General features: G+C 42.9%; 1 protein-coding gene across 2 annotated transcripts in view; it reads right to left on the bottom strand.

Annotated features, from left to right (window-relative positions):
• Positions 1-10,776: 10,776 nt before the first annotated feature.
• RAMP1 (receptor activity modifying protein 1) overlaps positions 10,777-25,384 on the bottom strand; it is a 567,344-nt gene continuing 552,736 nt past the window's right edge. Inside the window, exons 3-4 of one of the 2 annotated variants that reach the window (XR_015308430.1) lie at positions 11,390-14,681; positions 10,777-11,304 (exon numbers count right to left, since the gene is read on the bottom strand). Coding sequence is in view for 1 of the 2 variants with exons in the window: in XM_086956337.1 (XP_086812463.1) it covers positions 14,426-14,681 (256 nt within the window). In the remaining variant the exon portion in view is untranslated. Of the gene's footprint in view, positions 14,682-25,384 lie in introns of both variants that reach the window. The other variant, XM_086956337.1, reaches the window with a different exon arrangement.

The following is a 25,384-nucleotide window of genomic DNA, read 5'->3' as shown; positions in this document are numbered from 1 at the left end:
AAGTCTTGGGGGCTCCCAACTCCCGCAGGCTTTCGGTGGGGAGCGGCTGCCATGATCGCTCGCGGAATGACCACGACGGAGCCACGAGATGGTGGTGCTCTCATGCTGACGCCAGCTTCAGTCTGAATGATCCAGAAACAAGGTGGGGCTTTCATCGTTTGGGAAAAAAAAATGTTCTAAACCAATGAAAAGTGTTATTTTTAGGTCATATGACCAAGCCTTCCATCTTTAGGAAACCAAAAGTAAAATGAACCAATGAAAAGTTTTATAAACAAGTCACATGACCTGTTATGCGACATAGGGCTACAAAAAGCGTAGAAAATCCGTTGGCACGTGAGGCGGCGTCAGTAGCGGACCGATGTGCGAATAGGCCGAAGGCAGCACAACGCGCCGAGATCCGGATGGCACCGAGGTGGTGTCCAGCAAATTGCCGCACTGGTGTGGCCATCCTACAATGCTGCGCCGAAAGACGGCGTGTCCAGCTGAATTGCGGTCACTGTTGCGGTACAGTGACTCGAACGCGCCGAGATCCGGATGGCGCCGAGGTGGTGTCCAGCAAATTGCCGTACTGGTGTGGCCATCCTACAATGCTGCGCCGAAAGACGGCGTGTTCAGCTGAGTTCCGGTCACTCTTCCGGCACAGTGACTCGAACGCGCTGAGATCCGGATGGCACTGAGGTGGTGTCCAGCAAGTGGCTGCACTGGTGTGGCCATCCTACAATGCTGCGCCGGAAGTCGGCGTGGGGTGCCCCGTTGGCTTATGAGGTGATGTCAGTAGTGGACTGATGTGTGAATAGGTCGGAACCAGCACAAGGCGCCAAGATCCGAATGGCAAGTCCTGGATGTTGAGTGCCTCAGTTGAGATTTCTGAGCAGTGCTTGTAGAACTGTCTGAAGCTTATTTGCACCTGCTGCAGCTTCACTAGGTCCGGCGGAACTTGTTGCCTTTTCCTTTGTGCTTCTTTTCCTACAATGCGTTTCTTCTGAAGACACGACCAGGTCCCTGAATGTGTGCAGGGGGACGCTATTGAATGAATGAACGCGCCGAGATCTGGATGGCACCGAGGTGGTGTCCATCAAATTGCCGCACTGGTGTGTCCATCCTACAATGCTGCGCCGAAAGTCGGCGTGGGGTGCCCCGTTGGTTTATGAGGTGATGTCAGTAGCGGACCGATGTGTGAATAGGTCGGAACCAGCACAAGGCGCCCTGCACTGTTGAGCCTTTTTCAATGTCTGTTTTTTGTTCTTTCCCTTCCATCAAAAACAAAACAAAAATACAAGGCGCCAAGATCCGAATGGCAAGTCCTGGATGTTGAGTGCCTCAGTTGAGAGTTCTGAGCAGTGCTTGTAAGACTGTCTGAAGCTTATTTGCACCTGCTGCAGCTTCACTAGGTCCGGCGGAACTTTTTTCCTTTTCCTTTCTGCTTCTTTTCCTACAATGCGTTTCATCTGAAGACACGACCAGGTCCCTGAATGTGTGCAGGGGGACGCTATTGATTGAATGAAAATGGCGGCTTGACACAAAGCTGACTCAAGCGTTACTGTTGGTGCTATACAGACAAAAATTGGTTTTCAGTTTGTACATTCTTCAGGTTTTTTTTTCCATCCAAGTCTGATTGAGAGTTTGTAGAAAAATGGCTTCAGATTTTCCACATACTACTCTTCAACATTCTTCCTAAATGTAACAATGTGAAACTCACTAGGAGAACGGCTGTTTCTGTTTCCTTTCAAAATGCTGCCACCAATATTTTCTGAATGGAAGACATCATCTTGTAACATAAAGGGCCGAAAGGGGTTCTGGTCTGGCCGATGGTTGGTGGAGACATTTTGACTATATCTTGGACCTGCCCGGCCTCGCCCAAAATGGCGCCGGTATAAATGGGACTCGTAACTCTTTGCCCGCAAATGTATATCTAGAAAATGTTATTGTAAGTGGCCCTGTCGTATTTTAATTACAAAATGTACGTCCACCGATACCGCAACTGTTAGACACCTTTGTTCTTGTCACCTAATGGCCCGCTCGTTACGTTCTTCTACAGTGTAAATGTCTCCTCATCATATACGATTTGAGTTTGCTCCGTGGCCGGCCCACGTGGTTATAGGCCCGTATTTGTATACTGACATTTTCACAATAAAGGTTTTTAAAACAAAACACGGTAGTAGTATTTTCATTTGTAAAGTTTTTACTTTTAGTGACTGTTTTCGAATCAGTAAAAGGCAAGTGAAATAAAGCAGTCCAATTACATGACGGATAAAAGGTATAATATGTAGGAACGCAGTAAAGATAAATGGTCAAGGGCAGTTGTGTTTTTCATGTCTGCAACATAAAGTGATCGATAAGAATCTGATAATCAGGCGCATCGGCGACTAAGACAGCAGGCCGAATCTCTTTTACTCAACGGCTCCGTCATGGAAGGAAGAAACGCCCTTTTTCTCGAAAAAGGAATATATTTTACTTGCCAGACAGTTGTAAATTTTCCGGGAAAGTACATTAGCCTGGAATATTATAACATATGTTTGAAAAAAAAATATTGTTCGAAAATAATAAAAAGCGTAATTTTTAGGTCATATGACCAAGCTTTTCATCATTAAATTAACAAAAGTAAAATGAACCAATGAAAAGTTTTATTAACAAGTCACATGACCTGTTATGCTTACGTTACGCGCTGCGCGCCGCGCCTCGGATCACTTCCGGGTGCGCTAACGCGGCGTGTCATAAAACGCATTACGCGACAACGTAGGTCAAGAATATAGTCTAAATGTCTCCACCAACCAGCGTTCAGAACACAACCCCTTTCAGCAGTCCAAAAAGTTCTGTTAAATGACAACAGAGGGGACAGGCAACAAGAACCATCAGTCAAAGAGGGGAGGGCAAGTTCTTCTCTTCCGGGTCATGTTGGGGCGCTACCGGAACTGATCGAATTGGTAGTCTACAGTGTTTCTGGATGTTTCAGACTAAAGCTGGCGTCAGCATGAGACCACTACCATCTCGTAGCTCCGTCGTGGCCATTCCACGAGCAATCATGGCAGCCGCTCCCCACCAGAAGCCTGCGGGAGTCGGAGGCCCCCATGACTTTTGTAGAATCTTCACGGCTGAGGGGACGCTTTTCGAGAATGGGATCCAAGCCCTAGCAGACAAGCGTCCGAGTTCCAAGGTGTCCCAGGGCCATTTTAGTGGACCAGGCCCAAAACCGAAGAGCCGGCCGCCATTTTGAGAGTCCTGTGGCAGCCGCCTATCGCTGCACCGCTAGAGCGGGCGCATCTCAACTACATGGTGAGCGAGACGCTGTAGTCGCAAGAGCGGGCGGAAAACAGCTGAATGGCGGAAGAGGCACAGTGTAGCAAAAGCGGGCGGAATGGCAACTAAAACGATAAAGGGGCGCCTCACTACAGCTTGTCTTCAGGTCAAACGGATTGTGGGACAAGGTCCAGAATTGAAGAGTCATCAAAAGGCAAAAAGTACCGCCGGACCCCGGGAGCCGGCCGCCTATGTCGGGGGCGATCTCAGGCTACACCAGTGCTATAAGACTTGGGGAGGGTGTCGGAGCCAAGCGTCTTCTCCGAGTCCATGGCCATCACAGCGCCCCTCAGGGGCCTCCGTCAAGCTGTTTAGGAAGGTAACATATCATATTGTTTTCTAATGCAGTCAGGTCCACAAACGACACTCACTTACTTTGAGAATAGTGAAGCTGCAGTAGGAGGAAATAAGCTTCAGACAGTGTTACAAGCGCTGCTCAGAACTCTTAACTATGGCACCCAACATCCAGAACTTATGCTATTTGAGAATGGTAGTGACATCGAAGCATCTCGGGGACCAAAACCATTAACGTACTTTCACGTATGAAAATCTTACTTGGGGAGGGGGCAGGAGCGAAGCGCCCCCTCCCAGTCAGCGCCACCACACCGTATGTTGAAAATCTGAAGCCATCGTTCTACAAAGTCAACCAAACTTGGATTGAAAAATCTAGAAAAATGTACAAACTGAAAACCAGTTTTGGTCTGCATAGCATCAGTAACAACGCTTGAGTCAGCTTTGTGTCAAGCCGCCATTTTGATTCAACAAAGCACAGGCATTGAAAAAGGCTGAAATTCAGAACTCTAAACTATGGCACCCAACATCCAGGAGCTTGCTATCCGGATCTTGGAGCCTTGTGCTGTTTTCGATCTATTCACACATCGGTCCACTACTGACATCATCTTATAAACCAACGTTATGTAAATAGTTTTTTAATAAAATGTTTTACCCTATTTCTTTGCTGGTGTGTTGTCTATATTTTTAATATTTGCATAGGGTTTGTCATTATTTTGTGCGGGATGGGTGATGGAGCCGAGCTGTCTTGCAGCCCTCATGGTGTGGAGCTCAGTTCATCTCACTATTTTCGTATTTCTCAAGAAGGGTTGTTCCTAATATTTCTATTTTAGCGAGGTCAAAAAGAGATCCAATTAGTGGCCTACTGATTTTGCTCGATTACTTTTATTTTTTTACACGATTTTTCACTATCTGCAAAGACTAAACAGAGTATTGCGACTTTGTGCTTGTTTGTAAATAGAGAATGATCCAAAGAGAACCAATTCTAAAACAGTAAATGCTTGGACAACAATCAATCAAATGGAGAGACAAGGAGGTACGACGGATTACAACGGGGGTAAAGGCCTGCGTTAACTACCCTTCTGTATCTGCAAAGAGAGAGTACTAACAAAGGCAAAAGAGGGGAGGGGGGGGGCAGCGTTCAAAGCACATCAGCGTGCATAAATACGAAAATGTTTTTATCTATCACGTACTTGACATTTTAAAGCTTTTCATATTTGCTATTAAAAAACCAATGAAATTCACAGAAAAAAACATAGGTTATAGTGGATATATAGTTAGGAATTTGCATTTACAAAACCTTGAAAATTCAATGAAAAAACCATAGGTTATAGGCCATATATAGTTAGGAATTAGCATTTACAAAACCTTATTTTACTCGCATAAAACCATTGAAATTCCATATATAGTTAGCTAACTATAAGCGCTAACTATATATCGCGCACCCGCAATCCACTGCTGATGATGTCACATATTACATCATTCATGACATGGTCAGTGACATCACTGATGACATCACTGATGACATCTCAAATGACATCACTGATGACAACTCAAATGATATCAATGATGACATCTCAAATGACATCACTGATGACAACTCAAATGACATCACTGATGACATCTCATTTGTCATCACTGATCACATCACTCATGTGATAATACAATGAACCTCTTCAGACTCTAATATAACCTTACATACACTCAGTATAAACAGACACTCACAGACTGTCACTCATCCATGGACTTACTCACACACCTAGTCAGTCATGCAAAGAATCAATCACACCTCCATTTCCTCAACTATACAGTTATACACATCTTACTTATTCAAACATATAATAACACATATTTACTCTCTTATATAATCCCTGATACAAGCTCACAGTGATCGATACAGCCACTCACACATTCACTGGCTCTTATGTTCAGTTATTTATATATCTCAACTCTCACATGTATTGTGTTTTACATACGTACTTACTTGCACATGTAGCAATGAGAAATCCATTCACTCACCAACACACCCATGCACAGTCAACCGCTCATATAGCTGTTTCCACATGCACTCTTGAACTCATACTCCTAGTGAATCAACTGCTTACACATCTATGCACAGAGTCACGCACCTCCCAGCCACCCACACACACACTCAGCCTCCCATTCAAATATTTGGGCAACCAATCAATAACCCATATGGCTACTCTTATAGCTACTGATCAACACAAGCAGCAGTTTACACAACAACAAACATACTGATGCACGAATTAAGACAGTTTAGTCACTAACCCATGCACTCAGTGAGACACATTTAATCACTCACTCATACAGTCAGTCATGCACCTACTAAATTCTTCATCCAGACACTTATACATCCACTCATTCTTCAATATGTGAAACATATTTTAACTTTACAGAAACATACAGTCACTGGATGTTGTAATCAGTGATGTCATCAGTGATGTCACTGACCATGTCATGAATGATGTAATATGTGACATCATCAGCAGTGGATTGCGGGTGCGCGATATATAGTTAGCGCTTATAGTTAGCTAACTATATATGGAATTTCAATGGTTTTATGCGAGTAAAATAAGGTTTTGTAAATGCTAATTCCTAACTATATATGGCCTATAACCTATGGTTTTTTCATTGAATTTTCAAGGTTTTGTAAATGCAAATTCCTAACTATATATCCACTATAACCTATGGTTTTTTCTGTGAATATATATATATATATATATATATATATATATATATATATATATATATATATATATTTTATACTGGCATATATCACGTGGGTTTTAAAGTTGCCAATGAGTTAAAATCACATTGAAGAGCCGCCTTGACTATTATCAGAGTTGTTTCTCCTTGTGAAGCCATTGTAACATGAACCAGTGAGGTAGTAAATAAAATGCATGGAGGCATAGAATAGAAAGTGTTTTTTATATCAGTTTCACTGTGCTTTGGTAATTCTAGGGAATTTGACTTTGTTCTGTAGTAATGCACATGTATGTGTGTTAGCTAGTGCTGTTGCTTTTAATGCCATGTATTATTACGCCAAATGTATTTTCACTGGCGCGGCATAAATAATATGTATGCAGATGCACAGAGTGTGCTGTGCTGTTTTGTAGCATTCTTGAGTGTGGTGAGGATCCATGGCTCACAAAAGGCAAAACCGCAAGTGAGCCATGATGCCCCTCACCTGCCTGGCACGGTTAATAAATAGCATAATAATCTATGTACCTCTGCGTGGATGCTTTATGCCATGATATTGTGCCATGTGCAGTAGTCCAAAATAAAGCAATTGCTATACATTGATTGTCTCAGAATATATCCATGCATTCAAGTGCAATCACACTGAGTACGCCTCTTCGTCATTACAAGAAGTGTTTTTCTCTCTCATGTCATCATTGTAACATTTATTCAGTGAGACTGTAAGACTTGTATTCTCATGTCTGAGGTTGTAAATGTGCTAAGTTGTGTTCAATATTACACTTGCATTAAATAACGTTTTATTGGACCACATTTATGTCACTGGCATAACAAATATATATTGCTCAGCTACAGTGACAGCAGGAGGGCTGTACAGTGACTGAGCCACGAACTTTTTGAGTGAAAAAGAAGGAAACACTGTTCCTGGAAACATCACTTTTTTAAATTCCAGACATGAGCCTGACCAATAAAAATAGGAGGTGGGCATCTGGGCCCACCATGAAGGTATTTAAAGATTTTAGGATGAATATAAATAAATAAAGCAGGAGAGATCTTCTTCCCAAAACTGAGGACATCTTATGACACTAAGGGCTATATGCACGAAGAGGCAGATAGCCAATCCTAGGTGCAATTTGGGACCCGAAATTTTGGAACCTGCCTGTCATTTTGCAATGCAGCATATGCATTAATTAGTCACTTTGCATAATTCCATTTACAGGTTTGGAGGTTGCCAAACGACCTATATAGGTGTTAAGTCTGTCCTAGAGTCCATGAAACTAGATACATTAAGTTAATTTAAAATGAATTGTTTATGAGATGCTTATACCGGGAACATTCCCGTAGAGATTGTACATAATGTATCCTATTTTATTCTGTATTTTATATTGTGCTTTTATGGTTTTATTATGTGAAACCGAATAAAGATATTTTGATTGACCTATTGATTATTATTAATTTGACAGATCATTAGCTGCGACCCCTTGCTGTTGGTACCAAAATCGGGATGATGGCTTGTAACGGACTAAAGCCCTCTATTCCCATGTCTTCATTCCCTACACCAAACATTTTTTAAGCTGTGCGTGATCTTTAAAGGTACAGGTGGTACTTTACAATTTACAAACACAGTTTTCTGTTTTAAGAGACATGGGTGGAGACCATGCAATGATCGTCTGATCATCCAACATGATTCCTCTTTGCGAATCGGTTATCGCTTTTTTGGAGGTGCCTGACTTTTCAAATCAATGGTGTGCAACTGCAATCACAAATCACTGCGGCACACCATTTCATATAGAAATTAGAAGCGGATGTCCCTTTCACACCTACTCCTAGCCAGTGTTTAATTGGTAAAATAATGAGTGCCGGTACCCAGAGCTCTGCTCAGATGTATGCGTCCGGCACTATTAAATGTTAGCACACTGAATACCATGGATGTGCAGTCTTCAGTCTATCTCATGCCCATTTAATCCACTCTTCCCCTTTGCCTGACTCTTGCAGGTTTCTGGTCTCTCCCTTTGTGACGGTTCCCATCTTTCTCTTCCTTCTTTTCCCTTTGTGTGTTTTCTCTCTTGTTCTCAGAAAATATTAGATCAGGAAAACTAGGTACCTGTCCCCATAAATGAATGTTGGTGGCCCCCACAGACAACTACCAGGTCAAGTCAAGCACTGGTCCTAACTGTGAATTGGAATGAGTGGTAAACCCCCTTTTGCAAGCCAGAAATATTTTTCCAGTTCGGAAAATGGTTTTGCACATGAACTCACACCAGTTTGTGGTTACGAGGCTATGAATTTGCAAATCGCAGGGTTTCTAATCGCAAAAGAGTTTTGTATACCTGGCTCAAAATCCTTTGTGTTTTGATAGTAGAACAGCCTTACCTTCCTCCATATTCCACTCCAAGAAATGTCACTGCACAATGAAAATGTTAATATTCCCTAAATGTATATTTTCTTTTCTCAAAAGTTGACTATATAATCTTTCTGTCCCATTGTTTTTGACAGGACAATATGCTTATTCGTTTCTGACTATACTGTCTCTTACCTGCCTCTCTTAGATACTCGGTGCTTGGTTCACTCTTAAGAAAAATTCAGAATAAAAAAAATAATACAAGAATTCAGTCATGGCAATCCACAGGAGGTTGAGGTATTAAAGCGTTTCCGTCCTAGCTATTTTTAGGAGATGTTTGGATTCCCACAGACATTTCTGTCCTGACTCCCAGCAAGGGATACTGCACAGGACGCCTATGAGATATGAACGCATGATTGAAGTTTTAATACATGGGTCGAATGCATCTTTCTTACTGAAAAGATGGTTAGGCGAGTTATCGCTCGCCTCTGACATTGGCTGTAATCCGCAGATCCTGAAGCACCAATCCTGGCAAGGCAGACAGATTTCCGTGCTCCCACGGTAAGTGGATCAAGAACTGTTCTATAGTTAATACCAGCATGTTTCTTACAGCGCTTAGAAGTAGCAAAAGTGTGGAACGCAGCAGTGCTAAAAAATACAAATTATAATTTTGATAAAATCGAAGCCAGGCTGATTCTTGTAGTTTGAGGAGACAAGTCCTTCAGAGCAATGTGGATGGGATTCAGTTATTCTCAATGCATCCAGTTCAATAAGGTTGAACTGAAGAAACAAGGCTTTGTGTCTTCTAGGGAGACATGAAGATTGGTCCTATGTGGAAGGTTTCACGCAGATGTGGCGTTTAGACCTCAAATGCAGTTTGCTGGTTTGCCTGCAGCACCTCACTCACGTCTCGCCTCAAACCAAAGACTGCACTAGCCATTACTGGGCGCAAGGTGGACATCCTTGACTGTCATTAATGTCCCCCTAAAATGTATCTTGCAGTTACACATGTGAAGGACAAGTCTGAAAACCGTGACAAAGCATGTATTCTACAAGAGCCAATTACCAACAGAAGGCAGTACAAGTTGAGTAATAACAAGGGATAAAGCTGGAGACTGTAGAGGGCACTTAAGTGCTTCAACACATGGAGAAATTGGACTCGAGAGCTCTGTCACGAATTTAGGGGCATATTATCAAGGGGGTTTATCTCCGCTTTTTTGGCTTTAAAAGCCAAGAAACCGGTGATACAATTATCTCCCTATTACCTAGCTGTCGCTAACACCAGTTAGCGACAGCTAGTAGGAGATAGCGACCATCTTGGGCCCCACTTTGCATGTCAGTGATATTTATCACTAATGACATGCAAAGTGGGCGTGCCAAGATGTTAGCGACTGGAAACAGTCGCTAACATCGCTATCTCCTATTACCAACTTATGGAGATATTCGCGCTAAGTGCGAATATCTCCAAAAGCTAACACCTGCCCTGAGCAGTTCTTAGCCATGTTGTCCAATGGTAGGTGGATAACATGGCTAAGAGCATTAGCTCGGTAATGCATGAATATCTCTGACTTTTCAGCGATATTCATGCATTGCGGCCGATTTTTATCACATTTGCGATAAACCTTGATAATACCAAGGTTTATTTGCGGTAAAAATCGCCGCAGCTCAGCGGTAAATTTTTGTCTCTAACCAAGCAATAGCGATAATTATCGCTATTGCTTGGTAATATGCCCCTTAGTGTCAGAGGAACTGAGTGTTAGGGAACTGAGGCGAATAGAGGGGGAGCCACAATTCCGCAAAAAAATTCAAACATGGCTGCTTACGCAATATCTGTAGGGTGCTACCTGACCAACTTCAGTTCAAATTGCAAGCGCTGGGAAGCCTAAGGGCAGCCATGCGCTCTATGAATGAATGAATGAATGAAGGATTTATAGTGTCTGCGTCCCTTCCGATCCTACTTCAAAGTTTTTTTGGTCATTTTATTGCTAGCTAAGAAATTCTTATGTGGCGCTTACACCAGGAGCCTGCACACAACTCCTCATCTGTGCTCCAGCACTGAAAGGAAACACCTGCTCGTACCTGGGAACTTTGTGTCAACTTAAGGTGAACTCAGCATCTAACGGCAAGTCTTTCCAAACTAAATAATTATCATTTTATTAACATTGTCCATACACATTCTAAAACACCACATAAAATTGAAAGATAATTTAGCATTTTTCCATCCGTTGCTGCACTTTGCCGGCCCCATTAGTGGTTGTTTTCATTTACCTGTCGGCAATTGTTGGTCTCTTGCTGGGATTTGTGAATTTTTGCAATTAACTTCTTTTTGTGGTCTGAGGCACTTTATATGCAATGCACGTTGAGAAAGATGGGAGTGTGCTTTAGTAGACCTAGATCCTGGTCCTACATTATCTTTATTGCCAGAGTGTCTGTCCTGCAATAATGCATCCTTCGCTGTGCAGTGCCTCCTTCTTCGGCCCACAGCTGAGACCAATCAACCAAATCTCACTTGTTCTGAAGATTCATGTTTGTGCTGGAATTGTGCCTTGGCTACTTGTCATGTTACTGACATCACTTGCATGAATTGAATCTTGCTCTTTCATAATACCACTGTCTCCACACGTTATTGGGGTCCCACTCATTCCCACATCATTGACCTTGTATACATTAATGGAGTTTCATTCCTTCCGTCTCCATCTTGATACACTTCATTGGGGTCTCACTCATTCCCACATCATTGACCTCTTATACATTAATGGAGTTTCATTCCTTCCGTCTCCGTCCTGATACACTTCATTGGGGTCTCACTCATTCCCACATCATTGACCTCTTATACATTAATGGAGTTTCATTCCTTCCGTCTCCGTCCTGATACACTTCATTGGGGTCTCACTCATTCCCACATCATTGACCTCTTATACATTAATGGAGTTTCATTCCCTCCGTCTCCGTCCTAATACACTTTATTGGGGTCCCACTCATTCCCACATCATTGACCTCTTATACATTAATGGAGTTTCATTCCTTCCGTCTCCGTCCTGATACACTTTATTGGGGTCCCACTCATTCCCACATCATTGACCTCTTATACATTAATGGAGTTTCATTCCTTCCGTCTCCGTCCTGATACACTTCATTGGGGTCTCACTCATTCCCACATCATTGACCTCTTATACATTAATGGAGTTTCATTCCTTCCGTCTCCGTCCTGATACACTTCATTGGGGTCTCACTCATTCCCACATCATTGACCTCTTATACATTAATGGAGTTTCATTCCCTCCGTCTCCGTCCTGATACACTTTATTGGGGTCCCACTCATTCCCACATCATTGACCTCTTATACATTAATGGAGTTTCATTCCTTCCGTCTCCGTCCTGATACACTTTATTGGGGTCCCACTCATTCCCACATCATTGACCTCTTATACATTAATGGAGTTTCATTCCCTCCGTCTCCGTCCCGATACACTTTATTGGGGTCCCACTCATTCCCACATCATTGACCTCTTATACATTAATGGAGTTTCATTCCTTCCGTCTCCGTCCTGATACACTTTATTGGGGTCCCACTCATTCCCACATCATTGACCTCTTATACATTAATGGAGTTTCATTCCTTCCGTCTCCGTCCTGATACACTTCATTGGGGTCTCACTCATTCCCACATCATTGACCTCTTATACATTAATGGAGTTTCATTCCTTCCGTCTCCGTCCTGATACACTTCATTGGGGTCTCACTCATTTCCACATCATTGACCTCACAGATTTTACTGGTGTCACACTCACTAAACATTAGACTGGCGTCACATACACTAATGGAGTTACACTCATTCCCGCATAGACTTTATACACTTCCATAGGATCTCATTCATTCCCACATTCCTCTTAGACTATATACATTTCAGTGGGGTCTTGCATGTTCCCATAGCGCTGGCCTCGTACTGTAATGGGCACTTCCTTATTTTACACACTTCAGTGGCGTCTTAGCCTCTTCCTGTCACCAGTCCCAATCCTAAATAGTAAGTTTAAGGCACGATGGGAGCTTCCCGGAGATTAACATTGGAAATACACAACAAGCTGCCTGTGCTCTTCAAGGCTCACTCGTTCCACAGTCATTGGCCTCATACATTTCAATTGTGCTTCACTCTTTCTCCAATTGTTGACCTTTCACACTACAATTAAGTCTCACTCATTCCTGCATCAATGTATCTTCATACAGTACAACTCATTCCCATAGCAGTTACCTTATACAACACAATGTAGTTTCACACATTGCTCTGTCACTGCCTTCATACACCACAAAGGAATCTCACTCACTACCACATTTGTGTCGTCATAAAACACAGTGGAGTCTCACTTGTTCCAATGGAGTTGCCTACCTACACTATTTTAGAGTATTGCGCCTTTACACATTATTGTTTCATTCATCACAATGGAATAAAACTGATTCCCACATCACTGTCTTCATAAACCACAATACAGTTTCACTCATTCGCATATCCCCAGACACTCAGTTGGAAGCATTGACTCTCTCAATTTGACTTAAATTAATTCAGCATAGGCTCACTCATTGCCGTGTGAATGATCGCAAACAATTCAATGGTGTTTGAACTGACCTCACGCACTTCACTCTCACTCCTTTACCATAGCTTACTTCTTTCACATCAGTGCACATCTAGTTGTTTGCACATCACTCAGACCCCCCATGCTCAAATGTAGTTTCCTCAACCGCATAACTGGCCCTCCCACTCTTCAGTGGAATTTCATTGCCCACATCCCTGGTCCCACCACACTTCAATGGAGTTTCATTGCCCACCTCACAAGGCCTCCCACACTTCACTAGAGGTTTGTTGACCACATCACAGGCTCTCCCACACTTCAGTTTAGTCTCATTGCCTACTTCACTGGCTCTCGTACACTCATATAGGTGCTCGTCTGGCAGAGGGAGCAACTCTGTGGCATTTTGATGGAGGCAAACGCCCAGCAGTCACCTCTACGTCCTCCGTATCCCATCGCAAACAGGAAACATAACCGGATGTGCTAAAGTAAGGCTAGTGTAATTACAGCCCTTAACCGGAGGGTGGGTGGGGTTAGCGTTTCCTGTTTTGTGCTCTGTCTGTGACTGGATACTACTGCATGTTGTTAATGACTGGGTCAAGGATGTGGGCCATAGAGGAATGCGTTTTCATTGCCTTAACCAGTGACCCTCCCACACTACAATGGAGTTTCATTACACACATCAGTGGCCCACCCACACTTCAATGGTGTGCCATTGTCCAAATCACTATCTCTCTCGCACTTCAAGAGAGTATCACACATTCGCACACCACTAGCTCCACACACTTCTATAGGGTCTTTTTACACATCACTGTCCTTCCACATCGTCTGACGAGTCTCATTCATTACAACACTGGCCAACATTTAAGTTTAAATGTCATTCTCCATGTCACTGGTTTTACACATTTGACGGAAGTTTCGCTCTTTCCCACATTACTAGCCTCATACCCCACATCACTGGCCATATGAGAACTCAGTTTTGTCTGACTCATGTTCAAAATAGTCCCTTTTTACAACTTCTCTCCATTGACCTCTTCGGTCATGTGGTGTGAACCTTGGACGGCAGTAGCAGCAAAACCACCTTGTATGGAGTACCTTCTGGATCCACTTGACGTAAGTCCACAGACAAAAAGTAAGTCCAAGTGCTGTGGGAAGGCCTTGCACGAAATATACACCACTGCTCATGCCTTTCCCACAGCAAGGGTATGGGGTCTTCTCACACAATGCCCTCGCTCCTCTTGCTCCTCCACACCACCAGTCCGGTCATGAGAAGAGTGACCAGGATCGGGATGACGATTAGGGAGCACATGATATGGTAGGGAGGATCTGCCACAGACCGCCCCGTCAGAGAGCAATTTCTGAAGTAGTGCCGGTGGATGGAGGTGAAGAAGGTGTCCACAGCCTGGTTGGGCCAGAAGCAGTCAAGCCTCTGTGCGATCAGATATGTGCAGTTTGTGAGATCCAAGTACGATCTGAGAAGAAAAAGTAAAGAAGCAGTTAGTAAAGTTGCCCGTAGTAATATATATATATATATAGAGCATGCTATTGTCCAACTCAAAACAGTGATACAACATACAATCTTTAATACAAATATGCTACCTGTTCCTTTCATCAATTTAGTCTACATTGCATCTTGGAAGCGGGGGTGAAATTGATTTAACGCCTCAAAATGTTGTTGTGCGAGGTGTGTGAAGTTTTGAATAAAGGGGATGGGCTAGTTTGCGCGCCAGAGGGAACGCATGCCAGTGACGTCACGTACCTCCCAGTCCCCCCTGCCAGAAGGTGGGGAAGAGGAAGTGCCATTGGGGAAAGGAATGGGAGGTGCCCATCTGCTGAGTGGCCGCTGTTTGGTTTTCATGCTGCCAGTCAGGCTTGGGCAGCACTCAGCAGGGCTAGCCTTAAAGGTTTTGCTGCCCTGAGCACACAATCATCCACTCTGTCTCTATTTTATTCCCTCTCTAAATATATACATTGCATCCTCAACTAGGCCCAGTAGCAATACTGCTTGGGACAAGATATCTGCAGACGTGATAGCTCTTTATAAGAAAAATGTCTCCGCAAACAACCACCACACCCGTAGGTCAGCCACTCCCCTCCACTTCAATGGCCTACAAGCCATATTCATCTCATCACCATGCACATCTTTTCAAAGGTGACTGCCTGAGACATCGCTGTTGACCTTTCACATATTTAGGGGTCTTCTCGTCTGCCATCAATTCGCTTATCCTACTTGAACCTTTTATTGAAATGAACTGGACAGAAGAGAGAATTTGGAGGGCCACAGCAGAATAACTTGGATGCCTGACAATCAGTGATGAAACAGGCATTTAAGGATAGAGAGATTGCTTTAAAAAGCTATGTATTTATGGTATTATCATAAATTTGTCAAACTCATGTGGTCGATGTCGGGGTCTTATTAAAAACCATTTGCGACTGGTGTATAAAATGTATGATTGTGTTATATTTTTATTGGCACTCTGATACAGGATCCTAACTGCTTGAGTGCTAGATATTAAACATTAAATTCAACTGTTTTCACAGAATGAACTATGGAAAAAACATTCAGCTATTCCCTGTATCTCTTCTACATGAAAAAGGATAGCTAAGCCTAGAAATAAAAACAAAACAAAGGGTAGGTTTAAGTCACCTTAGTTAGCCCCTTGAAAAACACACAACGTAATGAGTAAGAATAAATAAATTGAGTCACTCAATTAAAAAAAAAAAGGTAATGGCTTTGTATTAATTCTCAGATAAGAGCAAAGCACCAAATGTTAAATCTACTCCTTTTGATGGAAATAGTGCACTTCGAATTGAATGAAACAGTTTCCAATAATGAAAGAGTTTTGCTGCTTCAGACAAATATCTGGGACTGGCATGTTAAATGGCGGCTCTGGCCCTAGGTGACAGCAGGAAAATAACACTCCCTGTGGCCTGAGCCTCCGTCCATCTTGGCTGTGACATTCGCTGCAGGAAATGAGTCAAAGTAAGTCGGACACTGTAGGCATCTATGTTCTCTCTGTGGTGCAAACCTGGCCAAAAGACTGCTGTACATGGTCAAAGGCAAGCTTAAAGTCCGAGAGTAATAGGAGAGGAAGCTGAGTTGTGGAAGGTAGATACATTGTGATCTAGTGTTCTTTAAAGAGGTGAGTCTGCATCTCGTTCCTAAATTAGAGCATCGTTGGCTGGTCCTCGTAAATGCGGTCATGCTGTTCCAGATTCTGGGTGCAGAAATGGAAAAAGCCTATTGTCATTTTTTTTCTTTTTTACAGTTCTTATCATGCAGTCTGATTGCGTGCTGACTGCGGGTGTGCCGAGGACCATCAGAGATGGTGAGCTTGTGTGCCGAGGACCATCAGAGATGGTGAGCTTGTGTGCCGAGGACCATCAGAGATGGCGAGCTTGTGTGCCGAGGACCATCAGTGATGGTAAGCTTGTGTGCCGAGGACCATTGGAAATGGTGAGCTTGTGTGTCGAGGACCATCGGAGATGGTGAGCTTGTGTGCGGAGGACCATCGGAGATGGTGAGCTTGTGTGCCGAAGACCATCAGAGATGATGAGCTTGTGTGCCGAGGACCATCAGAGATGGTGAACTTGTGTGCCAAGGACCATCAGAGAGGATGAGCTTGTGTGCCGAGGACAATTAGAGATGATGAGCTTGAGTGCCGCAGACCATCAGAGATGGCGAGCTTGTGTGCCGAGGACCATCAGCGATGGTAAGCTTGTGTGCCAAGGACCATCAGAGATGGCGAGCTTATGTGCCGAGGACCGTCCGAGATGGTGAGCTCGTCTACAAGATCGGGGATCTGATTGTGATAGCTTTGTAAATGATGTACCTGCTGTTTAAGATGGAGAATGCTGGCCGGGTGAATCAGTGGAGGTCTAGCAGGGTGGGGATGATTTGATCATATTTCTTCAGGGTCTGGATGTTATGCGCCGCCGTGTGTAGGATGCCCGCATGAAAATGTTTTAATTCCCACAGCGATTCAATTCATTAATAGAAAGGCAGTCAGCAGTTGTTTTTACTTTGCTGTCACTCTTCAAAACTTTCTGACTGCTAGTTGTAAAGGTCATGTATAGTCTTTTGTGTAAAGTATAGTCTTTTGTGTAAAGTATAGTCTTTTGTGCAAGTTATAGTTAGGTGAACGTTTTACCCACAAAAAACCATAGAAATTCAGCAGTTATAGTTATACTTATACTTATCTGAAGAAACTATAACTCATGCCGTTAAGTAACTTTAGGCCACGAGTTTCTTCCGATAAATATAAGTATAACTATAACTGCTGAATTTCTATGGTTTTTTGTGGGTAAAACGTTCACCTAACTATAACTTGCCTGTAACCATTGGTTTTTTCAGTGAATATATATTTATAAAATATATATATATATATATATTAAGCAAGAGAGAGAGAGGGAGGGACATGCAGACAGAAGGCTAGAACAGTGGGAGAAGAAGAAAGTGAGCAGAAAGTGAGTGAAGTTGGCCAGATGAGAGAGAGCGGATGGTAAAAGAAAGAAGAGAGGATTACAGAGGGTAGAGTAGAGAGCGAAAAAGAGATACTGAGACATGCTGACGGTGTCCGAGTAAGGGATGAAAAGAGAAAAGAGAAAAGAGAAAAGAGAAAAAACAGCAGAATACAGAGAGAGAGGGAGAAAGAACAAAGAGAGAGATGTAGAGAGGAATAGCAACACTAGTAGAGAGTAGGGAATAGACAGGGAAAAGGGAAGGCGAGAGAGGAGGAGGTTGAAAAATAAATGAACAGAGTGATTATGTGCCTTTGCACACGACACACATTATTACAAATGTTTAGAGTCTAGAGGACTGTTTTGCTTCACACGAGAATATTATGTTTTTCTATACTAGCAGTTTGCTTGGTAAGCTTTGTCTGAACAGTGAGTGCCAAGGCCTTCAAGGTTATTTCAACACAGTGGTTGATCGGTCTGATCAGCGCACGTTCTAGACATAACATATATGCAGATGTGGCCACCTCTGATTTTGGCGCGTTTAATAATGCGCCGCGCAGGCATGCTCACACACTTTGGAGAACATTCGCATGCAGAGAGCAAGTGTAGAAAATTATGTGATCCATTTCTACTAGGACCAGATGTATGGGGCCACCCTTGTAAACCCAAGAGACCTTCTGTAGATATAAAATAACCTAATAGCAAGGGAGCGTGAAATCTAGGTGTAATCTAGTCTATTTCCATTTGGCATTTTAACATGCTTTCTCATGTATTTTATGGAATAGTAACTATGCTGACAATCTTGTTGCTTATAATATGTCTGCTTGTATTAGCTAAGATACTGCGCCTGAGAACACGGCATTAGAAATAAATATTTAAAACTTGCACGTGTCTTCATTTACTCCCTGTTTTGGACTAGCATGAGTGTATAACGAAAGAGTGTTCATGTGTTCCACATTGCCTGAGGTATTCTAAGCTCCATTTTCTGGGTTGTCTAATCATTGGGGGTATGGTAGAACCAATGGGACACTGATTGTTAGTCTGGTAGGGGATTGTGGCTACTAAGGTGAGTTTTGGCACACACTAATTCACTGAGGTTCCAAGTCTCTATGCACAGTTCTGTGTATGAGCAGAATCCCTGCTACAGTTCCCATCCATTTTGTTATAAAAACAACTGCTTCTGAATCATTAATGCTCATCCTGAGTTGCCTCGGGGAGAAAGGGGAAGAGAGGGTTTCCTGTACTGTGAAGCAAGAGGAGGGACATAGAGCTAAAGAAGAATAAATCCTTTTTAGCCAGGGTGTCTGTTACCTGAAAGAAATGTAAATGTGCGTGACCAGTTAATCAGCAAATCTAAAAGTTGCTGCGGGAGCGATCTAATACAGTGTGTAATACAATTATTTTACATTTTAAACTGCAGATGACTATCTCATACTGCCTGCAATTATTTTTCTTCCTTTTACATAGATATTAACAGTTCTTTCTGTCACAGGCTTGGGTTTAGTTTCGCTATATTTATGTCATTATTCCTCGGTGCACCCAACAGGATTTAAATTGGTGGCCCGTCCAGTTAGACACACACACACATCGGAAATAATTGGATTAACCAACTAAGGTTTCCTACCAGAACTATGCAATTCTTACAGATTCATCTAACTTGTTTACTTTCTATTTAAGATGTTTACATTATATTTAGGTGAAAGGCTAAACAAATAGTTTCATACTATCTTGTACTTTCTAGCTCTGTCTCTGACCCCTCCTCCATCGCACTCAGGGTTACAGTTTCCATACTTTGTTATGCTGGTCCTGCAGCAGAAAAACTGTGCTGCCTAGTGCAGAACTCTGAGGGTTGGTGTAGGGGAGCAGCTGCAGGTTGGCCTGGCCCTGTTCCTTTTCTCCTCAAAGCAGTGGGCACAGCATGGCTGTTCAAAGGTCTGACTGGTCACAGGCCTTCCACTGATCACTGCAATTATCCACAACGACAAACAAAAGGCATGGCTAAAAGAGATAATCATGGACAACAGACTTGTGTCATAAATGTACCCACAGGTGGCCACCCTACACAGATGTGAAAGTGCACTTTTCCAGTATGTGTGACGGAGGGGGCGATTAGCTCAGGACCTACACTGTCCAGCACTCCCTGGTATGTTTTTGACATATGTATAACACACAGACAACGACTGATATGTGAATTCAGTATTTTTGGTATCCTGAGGTGACCTTCCACACAGAGCCGAGTAGTCCATCACAGACTGGAGCCAGATCTAGCTTGTCAAGATCTGCTAGCAGTGGTGTGAATGTGTGTGTGCCTCTGTTTGGTGAATGTATTGACTTCCATGAGTTGTAGGTAAAGGCTCTAGGTGTCTTCCAAGAATCTAAAGCTGACCATTATTGCTACGTTTTCTTTTAGCCCAGTTTTCGACATAAGTACATTTCTGATCTCTGTGTAGGTTGCGAGACAACCTCATACCTTGATAGTAATATGACAACTATTCACCTGCAACCGTAATAATTCTCTATATTCACAATGTACATCTGTTTAGGTTTGTCCTTGGATCTAAGCAGCTTCTTTTGTTCCATTCATCAAAATTTGAGAGCACCCAACTGGTATTAAATGCTCACTAATAATACAAATGCTTTCCTTGGGGCTAAAATATTTCCTCTTATATCAGACTTGTCTTGGTTCTTATTTTGCAGTAAATAGTTTACTTCTAATAGTTATGAAGGGACACTAGGAATCTGAGTAGGCCAAGCCAGCACTTTGATGTCATTGTTAGAGCTAAGATGGAACAGGAAGAACTCAATATGCCAAGCATGCATATTAGTTCAGATGGGATCTTCATAATGCACTCTGTACTGTAACTGATAAAGAGGCGAGACTGCTGTTCTTTGTGGATTTCCCTCACCTCTCCCTGCGCAACCCTGTCATTCTTCTGTAATCTTCCTCGAAATACAAAATGTAGCCTGCATATGGATATTCTTCATAGTCACTCGATTGGCACATAGGGGCTATACGTTTCGATATAGCGACTATATCTTTAGATGTATCGATCTATACCTTTAGACTGCATGGGACTTTTGGCATGTGGATTGATATGAGTTTTGGTGCACAGGCGATCCCTTTTCACATAATAGTGGATGCCTTGAGGATACTTATGTTCATGTTAAAGATGCATGATAGCATTAGTATGTCCTAATCAAGGGTGGGCAGGCCTCACAGAGTTTCATTCCCCAGAATTCCGCAGAGTTACATAAAAACTTCGCGAGATTCCACGGAGTTCCGCCAACGGGCTGAAAGTATGCATGTTACACTGCTGGTGCTACAAATTTCTTCAGATAGCATGAGCTGCTTTGAAAAATAACCGTGAACGGCACCATGTATTGTGTACGAGTGTGCGGCCATTCAAGTTGTACAGTAGAAATTCAAATTGAGTGGCAGCAAATCTACTTGAGAAGCAGCCCTCTGACCACGACCACTCACAACTGCCTGTATTAGAAAATTGCACTAGGGGACACCGAATTTCACTCGCACTCGCCAGCTCGCATTTCTGGAGCTTCATGGGAAAAAATCCTCCACACTGCAATTTGGTGGATTTTGACTGGAACTCTGCATTACAAGAGTAACGTGGAGTGGCCAAATTCTGCCAGTTCTGTGGGAAGAAGGATACATTCAATTGACCCCTAATCCCAATCGTGAGAACCAGGTGTATGCATTTTATGGGCTACATTCTGGGAAATAGTAGTTATCAATGTACTACTTCAACACATCAACATTATAAAGGTTGCACTGTTTGTTATTGTTTGCCTGCTTCCAATACAACTATCCATCAACCATCAACCATTCAAATAAGTACAGCACAGCTCATGCATGTGGCATGACCACCTATCACTGGGATGATAACAGCACGTTCCTCCATGATAAGCCACGCTCAACTATCCAACACAACACATCAAACAAACTATATCACATATATCAACACATATGACCTTTAGTCAGCTGTCATCGGGGCTACCAGCACGATTACCACAAACCAGCCAATAGAGCAACTCAATCTGATTCATCTTCAAAGATCTTTGCACTCCAAAAAACACATTAAACAGACCTCCATGTATTCTCGTAAGTACTACTAAACATCAAAGCCATATAGCATTTTCCACCTCAGCTACGCATGCCTAGCTCACCAAAGCATTTCTCAAAGCCAGACCACAAAACACAAAAGCACCATAGCCATATACTTGGCTAATCATTGCTACCACAATAGTACAACAACAGATTCTTAACATAGTCAATACTCTCCGAAACAAATAAGGTGATGCAATGAACCATGCAATTTCATGGAAAGAAATAAACAGCTATAAACGTCTAGGACACACAAACCCACACACATACAAAGCCGAGTGTTCTGAGATGATGGCATTTGTCAGGGGCTTTGGTCTAGCTGCATTTCTTTTTCTGTCTGCAAATGGCCCAGTTTTTCTCTGTATGCTCTTGTTCAGGTTCAAAGAGTTGTGTTTTCAGTGGTTTTCAATGGTGCATTGGTATACATACATGTGTCATATACTATGAGGAGTGTTTTGAAGTCAGTTGTTGAATGTTGATTGATTTTCATGAGTTATATGTGGAGCAAGTCTGTGGGCAAGTTTTTGAAGGATCAATATGTTATTGTTCTCATATATTTTGGCCTTGATGTATTTTTATGCCATGGAGGAGAGTGAAGGGGATAGCAAGATGGTTGGTTCAATCCAGGGGTATCAGGGGCATGCCCTGGATTATGGAAAGGCATTTCTGATTAAGTCAAAGGTATTGCCTTTGCAGTGGATACTTTGCAGTGGATACTTTTGACGATGTGTTACTTACTCCGGTGTGTAGAGGAGAGAGGCAAGGGCATCTTTCAGTTTATTGGCACATGAGCCTCAGGGAAGATTGAAATCTCCAAGGAGTTTAGGGTGGCAAAGTTGAACGGGGAAGAGGCAATGCAATGAGGTCTCAGATTTCATCAGTGAAATCATTTTTGATTTTGGGAGGTCTGTGAAAATGGTTGCATGGATGTGAGAGTGGAAAGCAGCAGGTGAGGGCATTGAATGATCAGAATGCTGCTGTATTGCTTAGGGCAGCAGTTCCTAAACTTTTGACTGCTGGCGACCCCCAGTGAATCACTACTGAAAGCTGCAAATCCCCACAAAAGCAAAGTTCATGGTTTGAAATGAAAACAAAACACAAAAATACAGAAAAAGGTACATACATTATTCAAAAATTGTATTTGTGCACAAACAAAAAACATAGAAATATCTATTTTTTATTCATTTTGGGAGGAAGAAGGTTGTAGCTTTTCTAAATTTAATTGTATTTCCAAACGAAAAATGTAATTTTCCGGAACCTAGTATATTACTTTGTTTTTTTGTTCCTAGAGTTGCTCTTCTTTTGTTGCTGCCAGTACTTCAATTGAGGCCACCAAATGACCATGCTAGGTTCTGTTTGCTGTACTTGTGCTGTTTCCACAAATCAAGATAAAGAGAGCAACTTCATGTCTAGCCTCCAATTTCGAATTCCTTCAGCTGTGCAGAGCATTTTAAAATGTTCTATTTGCTTTTTGTATGTGCATACATTAATAATCTATTAATAATATTTCATTTTCTGAACAGTCGCAAACCCCGTAAGTAGATGTTGCTGGCCCCATGTTAAGACCCGCTTTCTGGTTTATTTTTATTTTATTTATTTGAGTTTTATATAGCGCTGGCTAGACTCGGAGGTATCAGAGCTCTTTACAAGAGTATCAGCAAGAAATAAGTTACAAAGAGTTACAATACATAATACAATGTTGCACAGAAAAGAAAAAAAGCAGGGCATTAGAACATGAAAATACTCAAGGATGGAAAACATGGTGTAAAATGAGACAAACTAAAAACAGGGGTAAAACCATAACAGCGGGAGGTGGGCGGTGACAAGAACAACCAAAGGGGCAGGGGAAGGGGGAGAATGGAAAGGAAGGGTAAGAAAAGCAGATATGGACAGGAAAGCGAAAGAGACAAAACAGAGATGGGACCAGAAGTATAAACAATAGTCACAAACGAGGAGCAGATCCGTGGAGAAGAAAGACGATTGAGAGGTCGCCCGGCTGGAGACCAGCGGGGACGGAGGAACGGACCAAGTTTGCAAGATGGGGGATCAAGGACAAGAGTGACAATAGGTGGAGGTCCCAAAATGGCAGGGTGCATATGAGTCCTAGTCAGGCTCAGATAATCCTGGAGAGCCGTGCCGTAGTTCCTACCTCTGCTAAAACCTCAAGATTGTCCCAGACATCTTATGGGAGGCGAGGCAGGCGGGCTAGTGGTAGAGAAAAGCAGTGGCCGTCGAACCAGAAGGGTCAGGAGGAGAGAGCCTCAGCCCGGCTCCTCAGCCGTCATCTGGAGAAATCACGGCGGCATCGGCAACAAGGCGGGGAGGAAGAAGACAGGCAGCGGAGATGAGAGGGGAGCTGTGCCCGATGCCTGGCTGGGTAGGTGTCGGCCGCGGTGATATAACGGAGGCCAATCTCCCCTATAGCTAACTGGGCAGCTCCACCGGGCATCGACCATGCTTGCTTGGACTCCACTGGAGAAAGCCTAAAGCGCATTTCTTTCAAGTATCTCTGGCTCACACAGTAGCCCTCCATTCTAGGGTATCTGATATGTGCATTGGATGTTGTAGCCTGTGAGAATATCTAAGCTATGTGTAAGCGTGAATGTGAGCCATGTCTCTCTGATAAAGAGTGCATCTATGTTGTACAGTGTGATGATGTCTGCAATGTCAGGACCTTGCTGTACGCCAGAATATATGTTGATTGTATTTCATTGTATTTTTGTATTTTTATAGTGCTTTCCATTCTTGACGAGTTAGAGGGTTTATTCTGTTAGAGTTAATAGTATGTTATTAAGAGGGGGTGTGCATTAATTACTTGGTGTTTGCTGTACAGCTACAATATGTTTGTATGTGTGATGTGGGCTGAGTATGAGATATGCTGATGAACATGGTGTTGATGGCTTAACTGAGAGGTAAGTCGTGGCCATAGGTCCAAACAGACAATGCTCCTGTTTGCCTTTATCCGAGCTGCCATATGAAATAGAGTGAAAAAGGAGAGAAGATGGGCTTTGGTGCTGAAAGACAGTGCTTGGACCATTCAGGTAACTTCTGGTGCCTAGTCATTGTTGTGTTTTGTCCTGAGCCTTGTGATGGGAAGGCAGAGATGATCTGGGATTTAGTACTGGTGCGTGGTGAACATATAGGTCATGTGGTTTGGTTTCCACTGATCATGTGGTTTCCTGTGATCCCTGTCGATGGGGGATTTGTGTCTCTTAATCTGGGCCATTTGGTGGGAAGGCATTGTGATCTGTAGTTAGTCCTACGATGCAGGTGACTGGTATTTATGTGCGTGATTGCGGTGCTTGTGCCACCACCAGACGGCCATCCACAGAGAAGTGTTTCTTACATTCTCCTTACCTGCTTCCACAACTGCCCTCAATGCTCATCACTTCCACGCTGAGCACCGCCCTCGATGACTTTATGTAACTCAACCTCTGTCTGCCCCAGCTAGGAGCACACAACTGCTTGATAACTACAAATTGTACTTCTCAAACACCCTTCAAACCAAACCATATGTCTTATCAACCACCCTTTAAACCACTAAGCATGGGCGAATTTAGCAAATTGGTAATTCGCGAATTTGCGAATTGGCAA

The sequence above is a fragment of the Lissotriton vulgaris genome, chromosome 2_1, assembly GCF_964263255.1.
Source record: "Lissotriton vulgaris chromosome 2_1, aLisVul1.2, whole genome shotgun sequence".
Lineage (NCBI taxonomy): Eukaryota > Metazoa > Chordata > Amphibia > Caudata > Salamandridae > Lissotriton > Lissotriton vulgaris.
This window is presented reverse-complemented; position numbering and strand designations above follow the sequence as displayed.